The sequence below is a fragment of the Triplophysa rosa genome, linkage group LG3 (assembly GCF_024868665.1).
Source record: "Triplophysa rosa linkage group LG3, Trosa_1v2, whole genome shotgun sequence".
Classification (NCBI taxonomy): domain Eukaryota; kingdom Metazoa; phylum Chordata; class Actinopteri; order Cypriniformes; family Nemacheilidae; genus Triplophysa; species Triplophysa rosa.
The window spans coordinates 6,155,374-6,182,270 of NC_079892.1; the positions used below are offsets into that span (position 1 = coordinate 6,155,374).

The window sequence follows — 26,897 nt, forward strand, 5'->3', positions numbered from 1 at the left end:
TTCGCCTCTGAAGCAAGTTTCTTTTTTTAGCTAATATAATAATCACCAATCATACAGAAGCAATGTATTTCAAATGATTAAATAATAATAAATAAATGGGTAGAGCCTTAAATATTCTGTTCCACAATACATTTTTCTATTAATTTAATGATTGTGAGTTTTATGTTTCTTTTATCTTTGAGAGATTTATTTCAAACACTGTAATGTGCTTGTTTTGTTCTCTTGCTCTGCAGAGACGCCGCTAACTCTCGCGGCCCACCTGGACAATATGGTCGAGGTTATAATGACGCTGAAAAATGGCGGAGCCCATTTAGATTTCCGTTCTCGGGATGGAATGACTGCCCTCCATAAAGCTGCCAGGGCTAAGAATCAGATCGCTCTTAAGGTAATATTGAGCTCATCCCAAATGGCCATATGAGTTCATGGCTTCTGTTATTGTCAATTTAGTTTTGTTAAAAAAACACCTGCTGTTGTATAGAGAGGCAGAATTTTACTGTTTTAGAGACCTCACGGTGTCTTGAAAAGATATTATTAACTATTGCTTATTTTTCAGAGAAAAGGTTCATATTTATTCAAAGCACAGTGTAAACATTTTTTTAAAGTAGTTTGTAATTTTGCTATTTAGTTTTGTTTTAAATAAATAGCTTTAATATTATTTTATTCCTTCGACAACGGTCGGACATACAATATAACTCCTGACGACGTGCTGCTGTTTTGTAATCTCAATTGTAATACACAATGTTCTTTTTGCCGTTGCGCTCGCAGTGCATCGCTTGTTGTTTATTTATAAACGCCATCCCGCAGAATCTCAGTTTATGTCACTTTAAAGTGTCGGAGCTATAGATTTCCTTCAGTTACCGGGTTTTGTAATTTTAGAGGGCGATAAAAAGAGCTTGTAGTGATTTTGTTATAAAAAGGAATATCAGCATGTTTTAAATCTGGACGTATGCATGCTACAGTAGTTATGTAAATGTCCCGGAGACGTGGATTATTTTCATACAGTGTAATTGCTTTGTTTTATATTATTAGATTTGCTTTCATGCATACTGTATGTATTGTATTTCATACATATTTACATAGGTTTTGAAGAGTGTTTAAATTTGTGGGTTTTGGAAGTTAAAGGGACAGTTCACCCAAAAAGAACAACCCTCGGGTTGTTCCAAGTGTGTTTGTTCCGATTAACACAGAGAAAGATAATTGGAACAATGCTTGTAACCAAACAGTTGGCCGCCATTGACTCCCATAGTAGGAAAAATGACAATGGTAGTCAAAAGTGCCCCAGAACTGTTTGCTTTCCTACATTCTTCAAAATATCTACAAAGAAATTTACAAAGCAATTTTTCCTACTATGGTAGTCAATGGTGGCCAAGAATGGTTTGGTTGCAAGCTTTCTTGCAAATATCTTTCTCTGTGTTCATCGGAACAAAGAAATGTATACAGATTTGGAGCAACTCGAGGGTGAGTAAATAATGACAGAATTTAAATTTTTGGGTGAACTGTTCCTTTAAGGTTGCTTTGTTCTGTGCTGAGCAACCACAATATGAATGGACTTGTTTAACGTTAATTATTCAGCAATTATTAAATGAATACAAACAGAAACTCACACAGACATAACTAACTTGTTTTGTTTTAACGATTTTCTGTTTGAACATTTCACATTTATTTTATAAATCACCTCTATGACTTGAAATCAGTTCGTTTGTTGTGTTTTTGACATCTTAATGATGAAGTTCATTTCATGTATTAGGGATGTAGAAGATGCTGAGAAGCGCATCCACATTTTCATCTCCTGAAACATCTTTCCCTGTTATCCCATATCTTTTTCTTGTTTTATCTCCCCTTATTGTACTCTGTTTCTGGTCTCTTCCTCATTTACAAGTCCTTCATCACTCGCTTTATCTGCAATAAAATTCGGTTGAAACAAATTTCTTCTTATCAACTTTCGTCTTAGACTGTGCTTATGATAGAAGCGAGTGACGTGATGATAAAAGCGGCTGTGTTGTAATCAATGAAGCTGTCTGTGAGTTGTGAATTAGCAGTATATGGCTTCAGGGATTATTACTGCAGCGTTTGCCGCATCACTTGCAATATACTGTAGACGGGGTGTAAAATCAATGATATGATTTTATTCACTGCAAGTCTATATATATTTTCACATAGACTTACACTGAATAAAATTATAATGGTATTCATACTGTAAATGTGGTATCAAGTAAATATTGCTGACGAATGTATGTATGACGAACATATGCAAGCAGTAGAAACACTTCAGCTTGACTTCCATTGTACAGACACAAAACCACAGATACATTTCTCAAAATATCATCTTTCGTGTTTCACAGAAGAAAGAGTCAGATAGAGGTTTTGGACAACATGAGGGCGAATAAAATGATTTGTTATGTTTGGGTGAACTATCCCTTTAATACTATGTCTTGTCTTCACAGGCGATGCTGGATTTGGGTGCGTCTCCGGACTACAAAGACAGTCAGGGTTTGACTCCTCTCTACCATACGGTAACCGTTGGGGGAGACCCCAGCTGCTGCGAGGTACTCCTGCGTGCCCACGCGAGCGTCGGATGCCACGATGAAAACGTCTGGCACGAAATCCACCAGGTGGGGCTGTCTTTCCCATTATTAGTGTTAAGTTATGTGGTTCAAAGTTAGGTAGAGTATCAAAGTAAATTGACTTTTTGTTAGGCATGGCAAAATAGAAAGTCAACAGGAAGTTTCGGCTGTGTGTATCGTATCGGAGTGTGATAAAACATTTATAGGGTGTAATATATGCGCAGGGAGGGAAGAAAGTAGTTGCAGTGAAGAGGTTATAATTGAGCTTCAGCTTTGTATGACAGCAGCTTTGTTTAATTATTGGACAGGTGACAAGATCAAACTGGTTTCAAATGAACCCGTCAACAGGCCTGTCTGTTGTGACAGCGTACTGACATCTAGTGTTGTGATAGGTGGACTGCAGGATGTTATTACTCAGTCAAATGACTTGTGTGTTTTTGACGTTACTCCGTCTCTAAAATTATCCTTTTCCACTTTCAAAACAAGGGCTTTGAAAAATATGAGATGACAGTGTACTTAATTATGTTTTCATTTTTTAAAAGACTTTGGGATCAGTCATACTGTAGGCCTATACATTTTTAACACTCTCAAAAGCTTTTACGTTCAGTACAGCTGCGGCTGTCTAGTTGAAAGTTGTCCTTTAAAACTGCGCTAAATCTATAGTCATTATATTTTCTTATTTGTTAGGCTTGCCGATACGGCCACGTTCAACACCTGGAGCATCTCTTGTTTTACGGCGCAGACATGCGAGTTGAAAATGCATCTGGTAATACGGCGCTTCATATCTGCGCCCTGTACAAACAGGTATGTAATCACACTGTACCTTTAATAAACCAGATTCAGCCACATTTAACCAGTCGATAAACAGAGGCCACTGGCATCATAGAATGGATACTCTGTCAATATGAGAATTTTAAAAAACATAGTTTTCTCTTTCTGGATCAATACAGTTTTAAGGGTGAGATCAGTGGCGGCAGAGCCAGAGAGATAAAATTGAGGGCAGTGGGGATTCTTTTAAGTACTGTAGAGTACAGCCATGGTGAAAAATTAAGAGACCACTCCCCCCCAAAAATCAGTTTTTTAATGTACTGTTTATAGGTGTTTAAAGGGATACTTTACCCAAAAATGAAAATTCTGTCATCATTTTCTCACCTTCGAGTTGTTCCAAATCTGTATACATTTCTTTGTTCTGATGAACACCGAGAAAGATATTTGAAAGAATGCTTATAACCAGACAGATCTTGCCCCCCCGTTGACTCCCATAGTAGGAAAATTACTTTATCTTTTTTTTGTTCTTTTGAACACAAAATAAGACATTTTGAAGAATGTAGGCCAGCAAACAGTTCTAGTTATAAACATTCTTCCAAATATCTTCCTTTGTGTTCATCAGAACAAACAAATTTATACAGATTTGGAACTCGAAGGTGAGTAAACGATGACAGAAGTATCCCTTTAAGTAAAATTATCATTTTTGTTTCATTCTGTGAACTAGTGACAACATTTCTTCCAAATTCCAAATGAAAATATTGTTTTTTTTGCATTTATCTGCAAAAAGTTGAAACAGGACATACTGGTCAAAATACAAAAAAAGATGCAATATTTGCAGATCTTGAATACTGCAAAGAAAACAAGTTCATATTCCCGTTTAAACAACACAATACTAATACTAATGGAATAAGCCTGATTTTTTTCACAACTTTCATGCATCTTTGCATTCTCTCTTTACGTCACTCCTGAGGTTTGTTTCTGTTGAAATTCAACACACGCTGGACTGGAATTAACACAATACATTCAGAAATGCTGAATAAAGGTAAAACTGGTCTCTTCACTTTTTTCCATGGCTGTATATTCAAAGGTTGAAAAGGGGGTTTTATAGCCTGATACTGTAACATTGTAACTTTCATGAATTAGTTTTCTTTAAAATACCTATTGGTACATATGTACTGGTGCTTCAAAGAATCAAAAAACCTAAACACTGATATGAAGAACTTGTTATCTCTACAGGACCATATGGTTAACTTAAAAACCCTACTGTACACTCTTAAAAATAAAGGTTTTAGTCAAAGGTTCTTAAAATAGCAATTTCTTTCTTTTTAATAGTCTGTAGAAACCTTTTTCACAAAGAACCTTTAAGGAGTCTTTATTTTTAAGAGTGTATTACAGGAGCGGAATTCAATTTCAAAGATACCCAGTTTCTAAATTTACTTTCTGGTAAAGTTGACATTATTCAGTGTATTTTATTTGACTATAAATTGAAATAAGAAATTGTAATATAATTATGATATACTTATATACATAGTTATTTATTATTAAAATATATTATACCGCTGCTGTCCTTCTGAAACCTCGTATCTCCATATTTCGTGATTTTATTTTTGCCATAAATCATTATTATTAGTCACCCTTTGTGTTTGTCACTGGGTTTTGCAAATATCTAACCAATAAAAAGTATTAAAAAGTGCCTATCAACTTTGACAACACAGTATTTAATCAGTGTTTTTTCCATTTCCTGAAAAACTGTGAATCTGGACATACAAGATTTCAGAAGGACAGCGACAATATAATAACTATTTACTATTTTAAATAAATAAATAGAATATATAGATACGTATATCTGTATTTAAATATAGAAGGTTCGTGTTCACATCATGGGAAGGTTCGGCGTGCCATATTCATTTGTATGTAAGCCAGTAAATGATTGCCAGTAATTACACTATTCATGATTCTCTATTGTCATCATTCTGTCCACAATAAACCACAAAGCTGGAATGCACAGTACTGTTAGCACCAACATTCAGTGTTTATGAATGGACAACGAGCCATTACATTCTCAACATTAAGCAGCCAGACAGATAATCACCTCATGTTTGCTCTGTGGGAGACTCAGTCTGCTGTATCTGCTCGGGTCACAGCATGGCCGCCATTGTCTGCTGGAACCGCAACGGCTGTTCACTGTCGCAATCACCCTGTATCTAAAGTAATATTCCTACTGTGACTTCCAATGTCGTATTGATCGCAGATTCATAATGTATCCCACAGTACAAGCGGTTTTATTTTCTCTTCGCCTCCTAGTGTAAGTTTGGATTGGTCAAATATGATACAGGATCAGTAGATGTGCTCTTACTGCAGTTTGATGCTGTGACTTAGATTGAGGAGAATATTGAGTTGTGCTCACATAAAAGTTGCCCATTTGAGTACGATTTGTATCATTTTCCTTTTTTTATGTATTTGGCAGATATTTTACTGGAGTGTTCCCCGTGACCTCCATACAATGACAGTAATTGGTGACCACAGCTGTAACACAAGATTGTCAATGACTTAAAGGGACAGTTCACCCAAAAATAAAAATTCTTACATCGTTTACTCATCCTCATGCCATTCTGAACCTGTATGACTTTCTTTCTTCTGCATAACACAAATAGAGATATTTTAAGGAATGTTGCAAACAACATTGCCCCCCATTGACTTCCATTGTATGGACACAAAACCACTGAGGCATTTCTTCTTCTGTGTTCCACAGAAAGAGTCACATACAGGTTTGAAATAACATGAAGGTGAATAAACGATGGCAAAAGTTTTATTTTTGGGTGAACTAGCCCTTTAATCCCAGGACATTGACTTTGCTTAGAAGTTTCGAAAACAATTCCACCAGCCCTAGACGTATAAATAAACGTTCTCATACGATGACCCTGCCTTTGACCACTGGCGATGATTTGTTGATTTTTGGAAGCCCTTGAGGACCAATGGGGTCATTATTTAAAGTGCTCCTCTGTAATGATTGGCCACAACGGGTTATTGTTAAAGCGGAAAGATCCCTTAGAGTGCGGTTTGATTTCTCCCGTTCATCAGCTTTAGGGACGTCAAGGGTGAGTTTCCGAGCCTTGATTGTTCGCGATAAACCCATTGCGTCGATCCGTCGCCATGTCAACAGGGAGCTTGGTCCGGTGCCAAACGCAGGCCAATGATATTTATATGAGCAGGGGAATAGAAGCATCGTCCTCACATGTGTTTATGTCTTATACAATGGCTGGCAGCAGCTGCGAAACTAGTATTAGAAGCAAGATAGGAGGAATAGGCAACAGAGGTGTGTGTGCGTGCGATTGTGTGTCAATTTAGTGGTGAGGCATTCCGTGGGTGGGCTGTTGAATCCAGCTGGATATAGTGGGCTGGAGAGCTACAGAGCCCTGGTTCCACAAGCTTCTCACTCCCTCTCGCTTTCTGCTTTTCATTCTCACATACACATTTATACATGCACACCGACGTCGCAGAGACCCCCTCTCGTTTCTCTTCGGGTGTTGACTTTGCTGTAGCTTGACACTTGGTTTGGAGACCACAAAGCTGAGGGAGAAGTCTGATACTTTGGAGACGATTTGATCAGGGCTCTTGATACGTTGTGGAAATAAAGAATATTTTTTCTTTAGCTTCACAAAAAGTCAGAGTATTGAATTGAGTATCGAGCAATTACGTTAAATTCTCTTGTGCTTTTTCTTCTGAAGGAGAAGTGTGCCAAGGTTCTTCTGGTCCGCGGAGCCAGCAAAGACGTCAAGAACCAGCGTGGACAAACGCCCTTTCAGGTACGTGATTTTTTTTATTTGAAGTGTTCACCGGCCACCGCAGCAACAGTTGCCAAATACATCTCTGTGTTATGTTAACTATGCTGGTTTCTTTGAAGGCTTCTTTTCCAGGGCTGTGAACAGTTTTCTTTTGGCAAGTTCATTTGTAAAGTTTCTAATGTTTTGTTGGTTAAGCTCGGGGAAAATAATACCATGACTATACGCGCAGAATGAACTTGAGTCTGTTTATTGTTCAGTTACGAGAAGCTCTCAATTAATTAGACGGAACGTCAGATGTAATACAGGCATTATGTGACACCAAGAAATGAGCCTGAGGGTAATTCATCATTTATGATGTTTGTTTGCATGATTTGGTAGCTTTTCATAATTAGGAATCACATTCGGGTGGAATAAAGAACAGCAGATCATTAGCAAAAAAGGTAGTTTGAAAACAGACATATTTGGATTTATTTATAAATCTTTGGTTTCTGTGTCTGTTTACTTTGGGATTTTCTCAAATGTCAGGTTGTGACATTCAGCTAGTGTGAGGTGTCTGACAGCAGTGGGTGTTATTTAAGCCTGTGGCCTTGAGCTGATGACAGTATTGCCTGTGACAGTGATGCCAATGACCATTAAAACAAATTCATTGGAAAATTGTCCATGCAATTTTGGCACCATTAGAGTCGCCAAACAGGTTCTAAAGCACCTTGCATGCGCCAGGGGCTTGTCAAACAGAAGGCCCCGCCCCCAAACTTACATCATTGGTTGAACACATTTTGGAAACGCTAAGTGTTTCTGCACTGGGATGAGAGGACTTGTTTTAACTAAAAAACAATCACACAGAAGCTTAAAAGAAATCTAATAAAAATGACGATATTCATTTGATTGATTTGACATTGTACAATATTCCCTCCTGTAATGACGTTTATAGATTTTTTATGTCAAGTTACTTTAAAAATAATAATCCACACCTCAAAGCAAAGTCACAATGAATTGAAGTATTAAAGCCGATGCTCGTGGCAAAACAGCACGTACAGTAAAGCATCTTAATAGCAAACACACCAACATCAATACTGTAGACCACCCACATAATGTTAGCTTAACCCTTTGAAATGCAACCTCCTTGACAGAAAATAACCATATCTGCACTGCAGTTACATTTGTCATGTTGTGTTTTTTTTCATAGATTGATTTCAAAGTGCACAGCTCATCCAACAAAACCCTTTTTGCAAAGCGTCGTTCGTCTCACATTTTCACATTTTGTTTAAAGTTTTAAAACCTTCCTCTGTTTTCTCCGCCTAACATCCAAGACTGTGTCGAAAAACAGATCTGCGTGTATCTGGGCGCTCAAATATCTTTGGTTGTTTGTGCCTAAAGGAACATTGTGTTTATTTCAGCAAGATAACACATACAGTAATCCAATGGCAAACCTCCAGACGAAATTAAAAATAGAGCCAAAATCATTTTGTTTGCAGTCTTTGGTGCCGTGAATCCTGGTCAAGAGATGTTGTTAAGCATTAGGAACAGGCAGTTTCGGCAGGTTAGAACGTTCACGGGCGGCCTTGCTGTGTTGGATGTTCTGGTTGACACCTTTAAGCTTCGAATTGACCCAGCTCACTCCAAACTTGACGTAGGAGTGGAGTGTTTATGTAATATACATATCAGCGCTCTGCCGATGCGTTGTTTAATGCGTTGTATTATTCATCTCACGCTGCTAAAATCACATTTCACGCCTCGCCGGCCGCTCGATTACATCTCATTTGAGCTGCTCATGAAACTTCAGGCACTCTACTGGACTGCTCCTGTCCGCCCGGTTTAACAGAACTTTCCCCACTGATGTGACTTGCCGTCATCTATTTGGGTTTAAGCAAACGATGACCTCTACCCTTAAGACAAATTATACCGGGTCAAAGGAAAATGCAAATGTTTCTATGATACCGAGAGGTTGCGTCTACCAAATAGGGCGTGTGCATTTACGTATCCGTATTGCAATGAATTAAAACGCTCTTTTTTTCTTCACCTGTTTTTTCCTAAATTAGGTCTTCTGTGGATATTACCGCCTTGATTGGCAGTTGTCAGCTCTCGATAATTCATGTCCCGTCTACCATTGTACTTCAAAGCTGCAGCCAAGCACCATATTTCACATGAAAAGGAATGCAGTTCCTCATTACATAAATCTTAGCAACTAGTCTAATGTGAATGAAGCCTGCGTTTTATCACACACTATGCCAACATTCATAAGCACACTATGTTACGTCTTGCCTTTTGTGCACGGTTTTGTTCTCACATCCGAACTCGGTAACCAGACTGAAATCTAAATTATAGATCCTTTAAAAGACGTTGGAACTGAGTTGGTGGGGCGGCAAAGTTAAAGCTATTAAATAGAAATTAACGTCTGATTAATTGAAAGTCGTGCTGTTGAATATATTTTTTAAATGCTGTGAAGGTCTTTTTGAAGTTGCATAAAAGTTAAAGGTGAAGTGTGTAATTTCTGCGCCAGTAGTATTTCTGGAATATCAAAAATCGGACTGACTGTTTCATGTTGTTTGTTTTATATTTGTACACAATACTTTGTTCTGTGGAACACAAAAGAAGATATTTTGAGAAATGTCTTAGTGGTTTTCACTAGTCAATGGGGGCCAATGTTCTTTGGTTACCAACGTTCTTCAAAATATCTTCTTTTGTGTTCTGCAGAAGAAAGTCAGTCATACAGGTTTGGAATGACATGAGGATGAGTTAATAATTCAGAAAAAACGAATAGATATTACTGTCACAGTCCTGTCTGCCCCCCGTGTTCTTCTTTGCCTGTTTCCCCCCGGACTACACTTCCCATCATCCTCCACCCTCCCTCACCAGTCCCTCATTTGTTATCATTGCACCTGCCAGCCATCATGCTCATCACTAAGACTGTATACTCACCTCTCGTGTCCTTTGTCTAGTCTCTATTTTGTTACGCTGTTGTGTTTCGCTTAACTCAATGTAGGCCTACCTAGTTTGAGAATAAATCCTACCTCTGTGAATCTCTGCGTCCGTTACCTGTGGAGTCCCGTTACAATTACCAGACAATTTAGAATTTGCCTTAGATTTTTTTTGCAGTGAATGCTAAGATGATCTAATATGATTTATGTCTTGTTTTTTCGTAAAGGTGGCCATTATTGCTGGAAATTTTGAGCTTGCAGAAATCATAAAGAATCACAAAGACACGGATATTGGTAAGTTCAGACACCAAATCATTGCATTTCACTTGCTTAAGATAATGTAGATATGTTGTGGGTTGCTTTGTGCTGCATCTTTTGCTTGTAACAAACTTGAAAACTTGGGATTTCTTTGCACCAGGTTAGAACACATGTACATTTATGCCTTTTAGCTGACACTTTTATTCAAAATAACTTACAGTGCATTTAAGTTATACTGTAAAAGAAATCCCGTAAAAAAACAGATAAAGTACTGGCAGAAAATTACCAAATTACCATTTATTTTATGGTCATTTCCGTTAATGCTAAAATGTAATTTAATGCAGTGCAAAATGTAAAATACAGGTATAACAACTGTAAAAAATTAATATGGAAAATTCCTTCATATTAATACATATTAATATATTTTTACGTTTTTTTGGTGTTTCAATACTAAAAATATCTGTATCTTTCCCAAGAAACTATTGGAATCGTTAAATAAGTGCCATCCCTGTGTTATGCCCAAGAGATCATGACGTTTATTAAGGTTAATTATCGGTCAGGCAGCTGAAAATGCAGTTGAAAAAGTTTTACTGTGCCAAAGACTAAGAAAAGATAAAAAGTGCTTCCTGTATCACTTCATCGGCACAACAGACGTGTATCCCATAATTATGCAGTGTCATAATGCTGGGCCTTTAGCAATATCTGCTTCTTGGGTTCGCGATGTGGTTTAACTCACAATTGTGGACGTGAACGCTTGATTATTATGTCTGAGATGTATATTATTCTCCATGTCAGTGGAAGAGAATATCATTTGTGAGATGTCATTATTTGAAGTTATTTTTACGGAAAGGCGTGAATCTAATTCTCATAGCAGCGCCCAACAGTTTTTGATCAGCTATAGTCAAATTTTCCAGTAAAACACGAATCAGATTATGCATGTTCGGCAGAATGTTTTGGCCACAAACAGATGACAAATGATTTTTTTACTTCACACAGCCCTCTCGGCTCCCACGGCTCCGACACGTGTAGCAGATGTCAGTATTCATTTACCCAAAGTAAATTGCATTTGTATATTTCTCCGACACTCTCAGCCACACTCGAAGGAATCCAGCGACCGAACGCTCATTTCAATTAACCGACCGCATAATCAGCCGCCTCATTAAAGCTAGGAAAGGCACAACAGATTTAATTAATCATTAGACATCATTAAACTAAAGGATGTGGATGAAATGAAATCAGCTCCCTGTGAATTGACTTCGGAAAGTGCACGCAAGCCACGGTTCCACCCATATGGTCGTGCACTTTGGAGATGTGGGATAGAGAGCGTGCAACATAAGTTCGGACCGATATGAATAACTCATTAAAATGTGAATTATTTATAGCAAGCATTTTGCATGTACAGTACATTTTCACAGTGTTCCACACATAACATGCGATCCATGTGCATTATGATTTATAAATGATATATTTGTGCAGTGCGTCGTTGTACCCCGAAGGTTGTGTGCACAGTTTCTCATTGTCTTTGCACCCTATAGATGGTTTTGAGCGCTGAACCCAGTCGTGCATCTAGAGAGAGCTTTACTCTGTGGAGCTGACCTACATAAGCTACAGACCTTACAGGAAGTGGAGTCTCATCCATACGCACGCACACACACACACACACACACACCGCCAGCAGAATTCCTACTATTTCCTGTTCTGAATTTAGGGCGTTATCAAGTTTTTTCAGGTTTGATCAGAATGTGATGGGAGATTGTCACGTTACTACTGTCAGGCCTTTACTGTCCTGGTTTTTCTGCAATGACAGGATGAAGAATAGGAATGTACTGTGTTAACCTGCTTATTGAATGACATTGACTGACATTGATTTGTCAGTTAACTGTCCATCTATATCAGTGGTAATATAGAGGAGATCGGGGCTAGTTGTCACGTGACTTTATATCGCATAAAACACTTTTGATGTTTTTAAATATTTTTATTATACAGTCTTTTTTTAGTATTTCACATATTATTATCTTTTAAGAGTTTTTTTTTAACATTTTGATTCAGCTTGAAATTTGGCTGCATTTTGTCAAAGATATTAATATTGCGCGCGCCACTGCCGTTACAATGAATGGCGAGGAATTCAACGCTCAATATGGCCGCTCTAGCGAAGGAAGTCCCACTTCCAGTAAAACGAGCCAATCCTCAATCAATAAAGACTGTCGATTCTCTGGGGTGGGGCTCTTGTGAGGCGCTTGCCAGCCTGTGCGCAGGCGCAGTAGCTGAAGCGACCTCGGAAAAAGTTTTTTTTTTTGGGCGCAATTAGCAAACCAAACTTATGATACAGTTCATGTCATGTTTAATTATCGATCGGAAATATGCTGTTTAAGTGTGATTCTTGTCCGCGAACTTAGAAATATCTGCCTTCCCTCATACAAGTCGGTAGGGCTTTGGACTTGCTATGACATAAATAGCTGCCGTTGCAAACATGGGCGCCGAGTGACACGACTTCCGTAAACGATCTTAGATGTTGTTCCAGTGTTAAAAAACTAAAACAGGAAGTGCTTTACGTCTTGCAAAGATCAGGGGTGGGACATTTTATCATATTTATATTAAGATATGTAATAATTTTTTGCATTTTGTTCTTTTTTTGCAATTCATTACTACATGTTGGCCAAAAAAACGTGCAATTTTTTGCGGATTCAGAAGTGTTGATAATTGAAATGAACAGTTTTGTTAATATTTGCTAGATGTCTGTTCTCTGTGTGCGTGTGGGGAGACATATTTATACCCAAATTGATTAAAACCTGACAAACCCTCTTTTTAGGGACATCCTCATTTGTAAAAATACTAAAAATACATAGTAAATCAGTTTGTAAAAATGTTTCTTTTGGGTAGTGGTGTTTTTTCGGTGTTAGTTTCGCATAAATCACTACAGTACTGCATCTGTTTTTGTTTTGTGTTTCGTAATCTCTGAAAGTAGTATATATCAGTGGTTCTCAAACTGGGGGCCGTGGCCTCCTGGGGGGCCCCACGATGGTTCCAGGGGGACCACAGATTTTGTGGCATTTTAGAAATATAGATATTTATCATAAATTTTGTGCAATCAAACATCAGAAAAACAACGCCACCAACCAAAAGAATTGATGTTTTAGCATTGTTTAACTGAATATTTTCTTGGTTTAATTAAAATTTTAAGTTTAAGATTATAAGTCTTTATTTGGGGGGCTGCAAAGCGATGCACTCTACACAAAGGGGGCCTTACGACAAAAAAGTTTGAGAACCACTGGTCTACAGTATATGGCAATTTAGCATATGTTTATATAGTGTACTGTATAGACATACTGTATGTATGTATAAATATATATACATACTGTACCAGTTTATATACAGTTTAGTATACGGTACATGCTCAATTATGTATAAAAATTATAACTTTTGCCCTGGATAATGGTCTATGTGCCTATACAAAATTTAATGGTAAAAATAAGCTTCCTGTACCTTAAAACATTTACCCCTGTCTCCCTTAAAACGTTTTGGCTGGCTTAGGGACTGTTTTGATGGTATAGATTCGGGGCCTAACAAAACATCTCTTGTCCACTTCACTACAGCTGTCAGGTCACACACATTTGCCTTCAGATAACAGCTGATGTGACAACACAAGGATTCCATCAAAAGAGCCCAGCAATCCGAAGGCTCGCTGTTCTCCCTGACGTTTCAATTTCAGGCTAAAGCAACCTTTGACAGTGGGCCAGCTGTGCAAAGATAACATTTTTATATGGTTTGACTGAACAATCTTCAATAGTTGCACAGTTTGTCATTTGAGTCTAATGCGTCACTCAGGGAGAAATGGGATGGGCTTTTTATTTTCATGCACGTTAGACCGCAGCAGAGGGCACAGCGTTGACGCTTTGAACGTTTGTTCAGTTCGTGGCGTCCACCAACATTTGGAACGGGTGTGTTTTTTCCCTTTTTTATGAGTTTGAAAGCGTTTTGTTTGTTTATGTACCACGACGCCAAGCCTATATGTTTAAAACAAGCACTGTAGTTATGTATGTAAATGGACGTCCCATTTAATGTCGCTCAGAGGTTGCCGTGGTTACCAGATCCACACAATAATTGGCTTAAGGGATGTGAGTCTGCCTTTCGCTCACTTGGGTTGGAAAGCCAAGGAGGTGACGGAGCTCGGCTTATTATCGACTTTCTCGCTGAAGCATATGAAAATTCACAGATATATTTTGTGAATTATGGAGGTTGACGTGCACGTATGCACATGGGCTCATATTGCATTCTGGCAGCCTGTATTGACACAAGATTTCATATCGCTGGGAAACGTAATATACCGCCGTGACTTAATCAGGGTTTATAAGCAAAACAAAAAAAATCAAACGCAGAGCATGACAGAGTGATGGATTTTGTTTTGCCGCCCAATGTTCAAACCTCGGAGCGCTGGCTTCGACCGACTAGGCTGAGCTCTTTAGTTGTTGTACAGTTTCAAGTGCAATTTAATGACTATTGATTTAATGAGTCTGGATACCAGCTGCAGTGGCCGCCCCTCAGAGGTCCCGTGGAATTGTTTGTTGTGTATAAGAGCCTTTAATTGGATGAAAATGTCTATTCATCTTTAGCAACGCTCTCCACAGGCGGAGAGTTCGAAAACGCTGACACACATGAAAGGATGTTTTCTTTATCAGGAAAGATTAATCAAAGCAGCCGAAAGCAGGGGCTAAAGCATAAGTCAAGGTTGTTAATGGCACAAACAGAGGGGAACGAGGAATGAGAGGGAAGTAAAAATAAAGGGATGGCTGTCCGCAGGGCGTATACTCGCACAGTTTGTTTTCAAGTAAAGCTTGTTTTATTGTGAATCATGGCCATATCACAACTGCCGTCTGAATGCACGATCACAGCTCTCCTGGGAGAGTTTCAAACGGTTTAGCAGGTTGTTGTGTTATTGCTTGTGGAAGATGTTATTTGGATGTAAGAAGCTGTCAGTTTTGTCAGTTCGGTGGCTCATTTGGTCACAGCTCATACCCGAGAGATAAAATTCGGAATATTTTTTTATTGAAAGATTTACAGTGGCGTCCAAAATCGGAGATTTTTTTTATTTAAAGATGCAATCTGTGACTTTTGCCTCTATATCGTCAGCTCTGTTTGAATTGTAGGTTACTTTACATATCGCTAATTCCTTCTGAAATATTGTATCTTCATATTTTGTGCTTTTTTTGGCATTAATTATTATTATTATTATTGGTCACCCTTTAGGTTTTTCACTGGGTTTTGCAAATATCTAACCAATAAAAATGATCAAAAAGCTTGTGAACTTTGACAACACAGTATTTAATCATTTAACAAAGTACAGTATTTTTTTTTCTATTTCCTGAAAAACAGTGAATTTTGACATCAGAGGTTTTGGAAGGACAGCGACAATATTTATCTTTATATTGGCTGAAACCAAATGAAGTCAAACTAATAAAATAAAATAAACAATTAATTAAATAAGTAGTAGAAAAGTTTAAAAAAAATACTTTTTATGTACTTGTTCAGTACCTGGTTTATTTATTTATTAACTTGGTTTATTTTTAACCACAAAAGCAGCTTTGAGCCTGGAACTAACAAAAATTTTAGTTTAAAAATGTAGTTCAAATGAAAGTTATACATACATGGGATAAATAAAGGTTTTAAAGAATTTCTAGATTATCGTTTTCAAAATACTAAGATATTCTGTAATTTTAGGTATTTTTTCCATTTAATGTTTAAATTATCATGCAGATTTCATTTCATAAATTAATTTGTATTGAAGTAGAAACGAATGAAGAACAGAAGTATTTACGCTAGACTTTTGTGAACTTCGCTGGACGTGTATCAGATTTTTTAAATCGATGTACTGATGACATCATACCCCGACACAGATTTTAACATGCAAGATTTCGTTCCTCATTATTTCCAAGCGCTTTTTTTTCCCATCTCGTGCCAGAAAAAGGGAGGTGGGGATAAAAAGAGAGAGAGGCAATTGTGAATTGCTAGTGTGAAAGGACAGCCCACATGCATGGGAAACGGGAGAATTCACAAACCCGGCAACTTGCACTGACTAATTTAGACATCCATGCTTGGGTTGCTTAGCAACACTCAGGGGCTTGATTCCCATACAGCTGTTTCGGCAGTCCGACAAGGGTTAAAATCCCTAATCAATAGCACCTTCTCATTTTCACCAGCTAATTCGAGCATCTTGATTGTGCCTTCAGGTGGGCGGTCGCCACTTGATTTAGAAACCTCTTGTATGGTGTCATGAGCCACTGATGGGCCAAACTTGAGGAATTCTGGGTGAATTGTGTTTATCTCAGTACTTTGTGTCATAATGGCTGTGTTTTGAACAGAATTATCCCAGCATGGACTTGTCACCCAGCTGATTCAACAATGCACTCCAATCAGTCTTACGCCATGACTATCTAGCGGAATTTAGACGCGGGGGCTTCAACTCATAGTACAGTGAATGATTTGGGGGGGTGTTGAGGAAGAGTGATGAGAGAGAAATAGAAAAGGGGGTGGGGCCGAATAGAAGGAAACAGTGACGGAGAGAGAGCGAAAGAGAGTCAGTGTGTACGCATGTGTGTCAGCGAGAGAGAGCATGTGTAGAGCGAGGAAACGCGCGTTCTCTCGCAGTTACAGACGGCATCATGTGGTGCGAGGACTGTCACCACAGCTCCTGTCCTTCGCTAACTAAGGAACACCGTTTAGGAGAACGTGACCTTCCATTTGAAGTTCCTCAAGGCACAACTGACGGACTTATTGAGCAATAAACGGACGAGATATGAAGTCTTTACTGAATGCCTTCAAGAAAGAAGGTAAGAGGTGCTGGGTTAAGGATCTAAGGAAGGGTTCTCTTGACCTTTGGTGACTTCTGGCCGGTGGAAATCTCGCACGTTACTTCTCAAAACTATACAAGATGTTGTTTACTCATTTCCTACGTAAGGTAAAGTGTGTCGTGTTTGTGCTCTGTGTTTTGAGTTGTTTTTAGGTTTGTTTTTGACTGTATTTTGACAGATTATTATGAAATTCAAAAAGGGTCTCGTGGGACCGAGAGGAAATTAGTCTGAGGTGATGAGAGAAGGTGAAGTGAGTCACTTTGAGCATCATTTCCATCTGCGAGGAAATGAATCAACTCCTGCTGTGAAATCTAAACTCTGGACGTTTCATGCATGCCCTTCAAGACTTTTTTCAAAGTTTAACGTGAACATTTGCTTCAGTTTAGAAAGATGTTCATTGGGATTCATTGTATTTAGCAATGAATGAGAGAGAGAGTTGATATGTTACCGCTTTATTTTCAATAGTTCAGAGCAAATGTGTGTTTCGTTACCATAAAAAGGCATCTGCCAAAGTGCCTGTGATGTCATTACTTCCTGTCAGTGCCAGAGAACCATTTGTTTTGCTCCTTAGACCTGCCCATGTAATTCTAGTCTGTGTATAAATAAATGAATTAAGCAAATTTCTTGCGCCGTTATCGATAAACATGTTTTTTTTTATCTTTATTTTATTGACATCATGACTGATGTGGAGTCACCTGATCAGTAGGGTTGTCGGGTGGATTTCTTCTTGACTCTTGGGGGGGTTAACAACTCACATGCTTCTGAACATCATCTTCGTAATGACTCCCCTTTAAATAATGAACCAGAACATCTGCACCTCCGAGACCGCGCTTTGTCATACTAAATGTCACCCAATAAAAACCTGCGATGACAGGGGAGGTGATCTAACCACTGCACTTGCCATTACATCCTCGCATTAATAAATGTTTGGTCAGGGGGGACGGATCTGTGTTTTATGATGTAATTCCGCTTCTCCACGCTTCTCCTGGGTTCTTATGTTGAAATATATTTAGAGTGTTTTTCTCACCCTGCCAGCGATATCTAGTTCATGCGAAATGCATGGTGAACAGCATCCTTCAGACAAGCTCCTGTGGCTAAACCTGTTTCTGAACCACCTTTAACGTGACATTAGGGAAATAAATATAAGTGTTCGTCACACATTCGTACAGTAAACACAAGGGATTTCTGCAGGCGGGTGGAAAAAGGCCTCATCTGGCCCTGAAACGCTTGGATATCACCTTGGAATCACAAAACTTGGCTTCTGGGTAAACCAGAATGATTAGTCTAGTTGCTCAAGAGAGCAAGACCAGTTTGTAAGTGTATGCCAAAGATAAGCTAAATACAACTTAAGCTGTATTGACAGGATTTGTGACCATGCTGTTCATTCAGACTCAGACATAAAACAGGTTTAGAATTATTCAGTCACAGCGTAAGTCTAAGGGGCTAATAATACAAGTGACGAATATAAATTCATGAATTGCCTACTAACCTTGACTGCTGATGTCAAGTAATATCTGTATCCAATCTTGCATCTTAGTTTTTTAAATTAAATAAAACAATCCACACAATTAATGAATTGGTGTTGGAGGGATTTACACTTGATCATTCACTTTAACACAAAATATTTTTTTTTCTAAAAGTCTTAACTGTAAATAGGAATTGCATGAGGGTATATATCATTGCTGTGAAATAAATAGTCAAATGCAACAGATTTTTGTATGTTGAGAATACATGTATGTTAATAAGTGTATGTTAATGTATGTTAATAAGTGGGTGTGGCCAACTCACATGCAGAGATTGAGAAAACATCGAAAAATAGAGAAAAATAAATGCATAGATTAGGAGGACCTCAAATTGAATCCCAAACAGGAGGAGGAGCCTATTATAAAAAGAGGTGCGACATCTGTGGTGTGCACATAAGTAGTTATAAATAACTGTATTTAATGAATATATCATGAAATGAACCTAAAATGGTCCTTTTTGGGGCAAATACTATAGGATTATAGTTTGTGTGTCAGAACACCTTAAATCTCCACATTGCCCCTTTAAATTTAATTTGACTTGAAACACATGCAGTAGTTATCAGTATTAGAAATGATATCTGGTCTTTTGGTTCCATAAATGAACGAAACTGCAGCAAATTCAGTTCATTTTTGAATAAATAACCCAAAAGTGGGGTGATCGGGAACTTATTGCACAGACAGCGTTTGGACTTTTGGCCCTTGAGGCAAAGTCTGACTTTAATGTGATATTACTCGTTTGTAGAAGCGAGGCGAAACGCTCGCTCTTAAACACTTGTCACATCGCTCTAATTATTTCCACCCGCAAAGAAATGAGTTTTTTGAATTGCTTTGAGGCTGGCGGAGCAGTTTAAAGTCCGCCTCACATTCTGTAAATGATCGTTTTTAATCTCTCTCTATCTTGTTCTTTCCCAGTGCCTTTTCGGGAGGCACCGGCAGGCACTGGTCGCAGCAGGCAGCTGCAGCAGACTCCCCCGCAGCACCAGGGCAGGAACACTCTGGCCGCCCCCCGCGTGCTGCTCCGCTCTAACAGCGACAACAACCTGAACGTCAACAAGCTCCCGCCGGACCGCTCGCGCTCACCCTCACCCCTGCGCAGCCTCTTGCCCCGCCACCCCCAGCAGATGCAGAACAGCCCTAATGGCACAGTGAATACCATGGCCCGGGGGGGACGCTCACCCCGAAGCCGTTCCCCTTCCCTGGGACGGCTAGGGGAGGGAGATACCCGGAGACAGACCCCCCAGCGCCACAGCAGGTCAGTTCTACCTTGTGATATGTCCACCTACAGTATATGAGTATTAAAACTAAACTTTTGAAAATATGAATTCTTACCTCATTTTATTCGCTACAAATAAAACATACTGGCCATGAAACTATCGCGCATTGTATCTTTAAAAAAAGGCCCAAAATCATCAACACATCATATTGTGGCTTTGGTGGTTTAATGTGAGGAATGCTCCACTGGTGTTGTCAGTACTGGAGAAAAATCAATAAGTGTTTATGTATGTACATGTACTGTATGTATCAAATAATTCAATTTAAACATGTATTTCAGTTATTTAAGTTACTGGTAAACTTGTTTTTTACTCACATTTGGCACCAGGCGAGTGTTCGTTTTAGATCACGGAGACAGGCACATACGAATGTGCAGTAATATGTGTTACTTTCCGAATGGACCAGAGTGGGTCCCTCTCAGTTTGGGGCAAAGAGAATCCGTTGATGTCCAGAGCAGAGTGTGTCTCTTTCTATAAGGACAGTTGTTTTTATCCATTGCCACCAGAGGCCCTATTTCTGGCCAAATTCGTGTTGTTATTGATGCAATTAGGTCAAATGTTGCTTTTTGGGAATTTGTGGTTGGGAAGTTGATTAGACCGTGGAGATGCCCTCTGTCCAGCTGTACTTTATATTCTCTTCAAGAATCTACATCCTTGAATAGACTAATGTGTCTATCAGCAAAAGTGTCTGTCAGACCTTGAGTCAGTCACAAAACAAGCATTTGACTTCAATTAGACATATATTTACATTTTAGACTATTAGACATATCTTTTTTTCTAGTTAGATATGGCAACATTGTATAGCTTGGATATAAGGGAGCATCATGCACTTTCTATAATTCATATGCAGTCATGTGCCTGTATTCCACAGCAGCAATTTAACATCATGATAGGGGCTTTGATGTACAAACGTTCAAAGACATTGTGCAGCACACAAAAGACGCAGTAAAACATAAAGCTGTGGAGATTTTGCATCATAAAGCAGATATAGGGAATCGTTTGATGGTATATTTAGAAAGGTACGGATCGAGTCGAATCTTGTACTGGGGGGATGGTTTACAGTATATGTGAAGTCCTGGTTACCATAGTTACCCATTCCTTTACTATGAGGAAAACAAAGAGAAATTACTTTATAATTTTCATTTAATTGCCACTTAATAAGCCATTTATAGAGTTCACCCTGGCTGACTTCTCAGTGGATAACCATTCAATTGTTAGTGGATTTAAAAGTGTATGAGAGATCAAATATTTCAATTCGAGTACAAACCACATATGCATTATTTTACAAGTTTTACAAGTTTTTAGAAAGGTTTTGAAAATGTCCCTGCAAGGTGTTTTTTGTATGGAAAACATGAAGAAAACCTGGAACTGATCATGACATGTGAATCTCATGGAAATCAATGCCATTCTCATATTAGGAATGTCTAGGGCTTTGAAAAGTCCAAAAATATTTGGGCATCTGTCTGTTAAATAACCAAGCAGCCAGGGTTTGGTTCAATGCAGTGTGCACCTGATCCAGGATGAGCCTGGACGAGAGCCCAGTGTCCTGGTTTTTAGCTTTGTGACATTGGGTGCATCACTACAAACAAAAGTGCAATATGGAGAGCTGACAAAAATATAGGACACAGAAAGAGGCAAGAATCCGTTCAAATAGACAACATGTGCTTGTATGCTATATGTGTACATATATATATTTCTCGGAGTGAGTGCATGCGTGGGAGCACATCATGTAGTGAAAGTTCAGCATGCACATGTGCAGGAGTGTGTGCGCGTGTGTGCGTCTGCGTGCACGCATGTGTGTCGGTGGGTGTGCGAATCTTGTCACTCAACAGGGGTTCTTGCGCGAGAGCAGGCTCGGTACAGTAAGTGGGCCAGGCCAATTACTCACTTCCACTGCAAAAAACTCTTCTAATTAGATGTCATTTTAAAAAGGAAGAATTAACTCCTCTGGTATTTGACCCTGTTCTCCTCTCTTTTCTCACGGTGTAACCTATATAGATTGGCTTGTTGTGCTTGACATCGGTTGCGATAGCATCTACAGTGTTTTTCTGGTTGGTTCTCAAGCTAGCCTCACAAACCTAAATAAAACCAAAACAAAATCGTTTTGCAAGCTTTTTAAAAATAAAAAAAACAACGTTTCACAAACGTTGTACTTTGGTTGTGTTTTGGTATTTTTATTAGGTTGTTGCAATGATTTTGTTTTTGGTGTTTTCACAACATTGCCAAAACGTTCTACCGGGGTTGTAAGCTTAAATGATACTTGTAACACCTCAAAGTTGCAGCGGTATTGTTTGCGTTTTTATAACATGCTCTGGTAACTGTAACTAAAATAAAGTGTCGAGATGTTGCAGAAATGTTTCATGTGTGCTAGGTAGTGGCAGTGTCAAACCCGTGAAAACATCATTGGCTCTTGCGCCTGCATGTGCAGCTCAAACCGAACACCATCCCCTAGTTACAGCAGCAGTTGCTATGGCTATGTCCGTATGGTGTGTGTGTGTGTGTGTGTGTGTGTGTGTGTGTGTGTGTGTGTGTGTGTGTGTGTGTGTGTGTGTGTGTTTGCGTGCGCGTGCGTGTGCGTGCGCGTGCGTGTGCGCGTGCGCGTGAGTGTCACTTTCACTCTGTGTCTATGTGTCTTCTACTCCGTGGTGTATTAGATAATGTGGCTGCTCTTTAGCGGCTGAGAAGGGAACTGAAGCAGATGTAGTCAGTTATAGCAGCATATTGCAATTGCCATTTGTCAACAGCTATAAACATGAGAAATTGGAGCGTTCTTATCACTTGCCAGGAAAGGTCATGTTGTGAATGTTGTTTGTGTTGTAAGTTTGAAGATTCTATTTTGAAGGTCTACACTTATAAAATTGTACTGTGGTGGTTCCAACATACTCATGTGTTCACTATATTCAGGTATTGCGCGGTATACAAAGAATGCCACAGTTTAAATGTTGTATTTTTGGCATTACCATTGTAGCCATAGTAGTTCCATGGTACTTTTTAATCCCAGTTTAAATATATTTAGTGAGAGTGCATGTATACTTTTGTACTGTATGCCTGTCGATAGAAGCATACTACAGTCCGAAGCATACTAACCAACCCTCAAACACATAATAATTTAAGACGTTTAGGATTTTTTCAAGACATAAGGTGTTTGCTCTGACGTTACTTAGACGTTACTTAGGCGTTACTTAGATTATTCTATTGACTGATGAATGTTAATACTTTTGCCATGCTTTAATAAATCAGCACTTCACATAAAACTTTAAATTAGTACTGTGATATTACATTTTACACATTTGTTTGTCATTATAACAGAAGTCTTGAAGGCCTGGAACAAGCGAAACAGCATAAAAGTCACAGGCCATGCATCCAAAGGCTTAAAAAACGCGCTAATCTAAATAAACAAAGTCAGACCACTGAAAGATTATCAGTGTTTAATGAACTCATACAGAGTTAAATGAAGCCTGATTTAGCTGTAGCTAAGTTTAACCGTATAGCCGGTAATATAACATCATTTCACTATACGACAGCACAGCAATGTGTTTGCCAAGTGTTTGTCGTTGCAGTAATTGTCACTAAGGTTTGGATGGCGGCAGTCACAGCCGTGAAAACTCTGATACCTTATTCCACATTAGCGTGAAGCTCGATTAAAAATAGACCTGTGAATGTGACTATACATGTGCCGCTTTAACCAGTATCTAACACTTGCTGGCCTTGGTTTCTTCCTCCCTCTTTTGCATAAATATCTCAGCCCACATTAACTCTCTTTTGCTTTTTCCTCCAAAAATAAGACGTGAAGCCGAGCTTATGTAATTGTGTTTGGATGAAGCTGGATAAGAAAGAAGCACGGTTTGACAGCTAGTTGCATTGGCAGAGCGCTTGGCTGCCATAGGCTGTGCTGTAAATGGGTAAGCCACTCATTTATGGTTTGCTGTTTTATGCTTCTTTATCTTCAGCCTATTGGCTTGTAAACACCAGCTGGTGTGGTTTTTTATGTTGAGACCATTTGAAAGTTGGCATTGAGATGGTCGCCTGACCAGATTCAGATTTCTATCCTGTTATGTGGTATATGTGCATGTAGGTTCAAGGGTCAAGCTTGATTGGTTTCATGGTTTATAGAAATTTAGAAATTAATATGAGATTTAAGTTCAAGATCTCCTTAAAGGGATGGTTCACCCCAAAATGAAAATGTTGTCATCATTTACTCGCCCTCTTGTCATTTCAAAACGGTGACTTTTTTCTTCTGCAAAAGAAGATATTTTGAAGAATGTTGGGAACCCAAAAACGATGGTGCCCATTGACTTCTATTGTATGGAAACAAAACCAATGCAAGTCAATGGGTACCAACGGTTTTCTTTTACCAACATTTTTTAAAATATCTTTAGTGTTCTGCAGAAGCCAAAAGCTATACAGGTTTGAAATGTCAATAAGGAGAGTAAATGATGACAGAATCTTCATTTTGGGGTGACATATCCCTTTAAAACAGATTTGACATAAATTAAAGGTTTTATGCTTAAAGGTTTTTGTTGTTTATACTGTACACTGTAAAAAATGGTTTTTCTGAACTTTCTGAATTTGTTCATTCAGCTTGCATTAAAACAACTAAACTTCAAAACTAAATTGTGAAGCCTTTTTATAGTGCATACTAGTATGTTCTCTGTAGTAACGGAAACAAAATACAGTGGAGCCGCGAAACACATACTGTATATATTATTTTCTATATTAATTGCATAGAATTAATGGAAGTATATCCAGTACATCCATAGCAATGTTGCTTGGCAACTGCCTGCAATTGGGCTAATGAACTTATAACACTTGTAACGCCCATGACGCTTGTTCCGATTATTATTAGCAGATAATAATAGTAAATATTCATTTCACATTGCTGTCTCTCATTTTATTGCGGTTGCCGGTGTTGCAGGTTGTGATTTTACTATAGGAAGATCATTTATTGCTCTAGTAAACAATATGCACATTCGAAACTACATCGTTTACAATATACATTACATTTATGACAGTACATTACAATAGACAATACACATTATGGAGAGCATAAACAATATGAACAACAGACAATATACAATGTAACGAGCTAAATTTACATTTATTCATTTGACAGATGCTTTTATCCAAAGCGACTTAGAAGTAGAGAGCGACTTTGGGGAGTTTTTTTGGGATAGTTCTCCCAAAAATAAAAATGAATTCATCATGCAATCTCCCTCATGTCATTTTAAACCTGTTTGACTTTCTTTCTTCTGCAGAACACAAAAGAAGATCTTTTGAAGAATGTTGGTAACCAAACAACACAGGCCCCCATTGACTTCCATTGTATGAACACAAAATCACTGAGACATTCCTCAGAATATCTTCTTTTCATGTTCCATTGAAGTAAGAAAGCCATGCCGGTTTTGAGGGTGACTAAGTGATGACATAATTTATTTTGGGAAGTAAACCATCCCTTATATTTTTGTCTCAAATTTTCTAAGATCTTAAGAAATTATATGTTTAGGTCTGGATTGCATGTAAACACTTTCTAGAGCTCTAAACAAACATCACATCTGTATTATCCTTATGCAAGAAAGCTAATCTGGGTATGTTGACTTTGGGTGGCCGGTGACATTGACAGGATCTCAGTGGAGGCTTAAAAAAGCAAAAGGCACATAGAGGGCATATGTACTGTAGGTGCTTTGTCCCAATTCCATCTGCACCTGTAGGCAGAAGTCTTCAGGTGCTAAGGGGACCTGGAGAGGTTGTGAGGCAGGGCATGTCATGTATGAACAGAGAGTGACTTGAATAACCCGTGTCTAGGCTACTACAATAAATTTATCCGTATAGATAATAAGGTAAAATACATTTCCATACACAGTACATTGGGATAAAAGTCCATTAATGACAATGCATCTATTTTGATTTTCCCATTTTGATTTAATCTTTACTTAAATATATGGTATCTTTCACTTTTACACATTTATTACACTACATTGTTTAAAAATGTACAAAATTAAGTCTGAATTCTGTTTTACACAATGAACATTTGGTTGCTTTTGTACTCCGTCAATCCAAGAACACTTGCCATTTATATGCTGAAGTCAAGGGGAAATAAGGATATGTGCCTTGGAGATTATGCATATCATTACCGAAAACTAGATGTTCTTTTGCAGCGAGAGTGTCTGCGTTATTTTCAGGTCCATCGCGCCCTCATTAACACGTTCATTAACAACATCTTCGGGACTGGCTTTTAATGTCAGCATTTTCGCACAGAAGAAGTTTTTTTTGGATTGGAGCCGTCTGCTCCCACAGAGTTTACAGAGAGTCATTTTAGGACAGGCCTCCAAAGCTGAACAGAGGTACTGTTTTCTGTTGAATAAGGTAATGGCTCAGGGCTACTCTCAGAATCCTTTGAGTCTGGAAGCAAATCCAGCAATAATGTATATTTATGGTGGGTATCCAGCAGAGGGAGCCATCTTACTTTTAATAGTGCGTATCACTGCATACTAGTATGGCTGCTGTCAATGAGTTTTCCTTTTTTTTTATGTACCGTCACAGGTCCATTAGTAAAGCTTAAGTACCTCTTCATGGACACAAACCAGACCATACAGAAAACTGAGTTGTTTAAAGCATATAAATGAATATCTTATTTTTTAATCATTAATATTTACCTTAAATAACTAAATGGAAAGAACATAAAATCCTTTTAATACCAATTAATGCTTTAGCACATATATTCTGTATATATCTGATATATGTCAAATATTAATTTGTTAATTTTTGTACAAGAACAAATCATGATGATATTAGGCACAATTATGACTAAAATTATAATAATAATTATTGTTGTTGTCATTTATTATTATTATAATTATTAAGAAGAAGAAGAATTTTTAGTTACAATTTGCTTTATTAATTTATTCATTTTTATTTGAAAGATTTCTATATTTGTATGTGTGACCTCATTTTATTCATTATATTTT

The 26,897-nt window shown here is 38.2% G+C and overlaps 1 protein-coding gene across 1 annotated transcript in view; it reads left to right on the top strand.

Annotated features, from left to right (window-relative positions):
- The window catches only part of shank2b (SH3 and multiple ankyrin repeat domains 2b), an 85,512-nt gene that overhangs the window by 22,349 nt on the left and 36,266 nt on the right, over window positions 1–26,897 (top strand). The window contains exons 6-11 of the mRNA XM_057329254.1: window positions 234–385; window positions 2,445–2,612; window positions 3,252–3,368; window positions 7,061–7,138; window positions 10,263–10,329; window positions 19,574–19,913. Coding sequence (XP_057185237.1) covers window positions 234–385; window positions 2,445–2,612; window positions 3,252–3,368; window positions 7,061–7,138; window positions 10,263–10,329; window positions 19,574–19,913 — 922 coding nt within the window. The remainder of the gene's footprint in view (window positions 1–233; window positions 386–2,444; window positions 2,613–3,251; window positions 3,369–7,060; window positions 7,139–10,262; window positions 10,330–19,573; window positions 19,914–26,897) is intronic.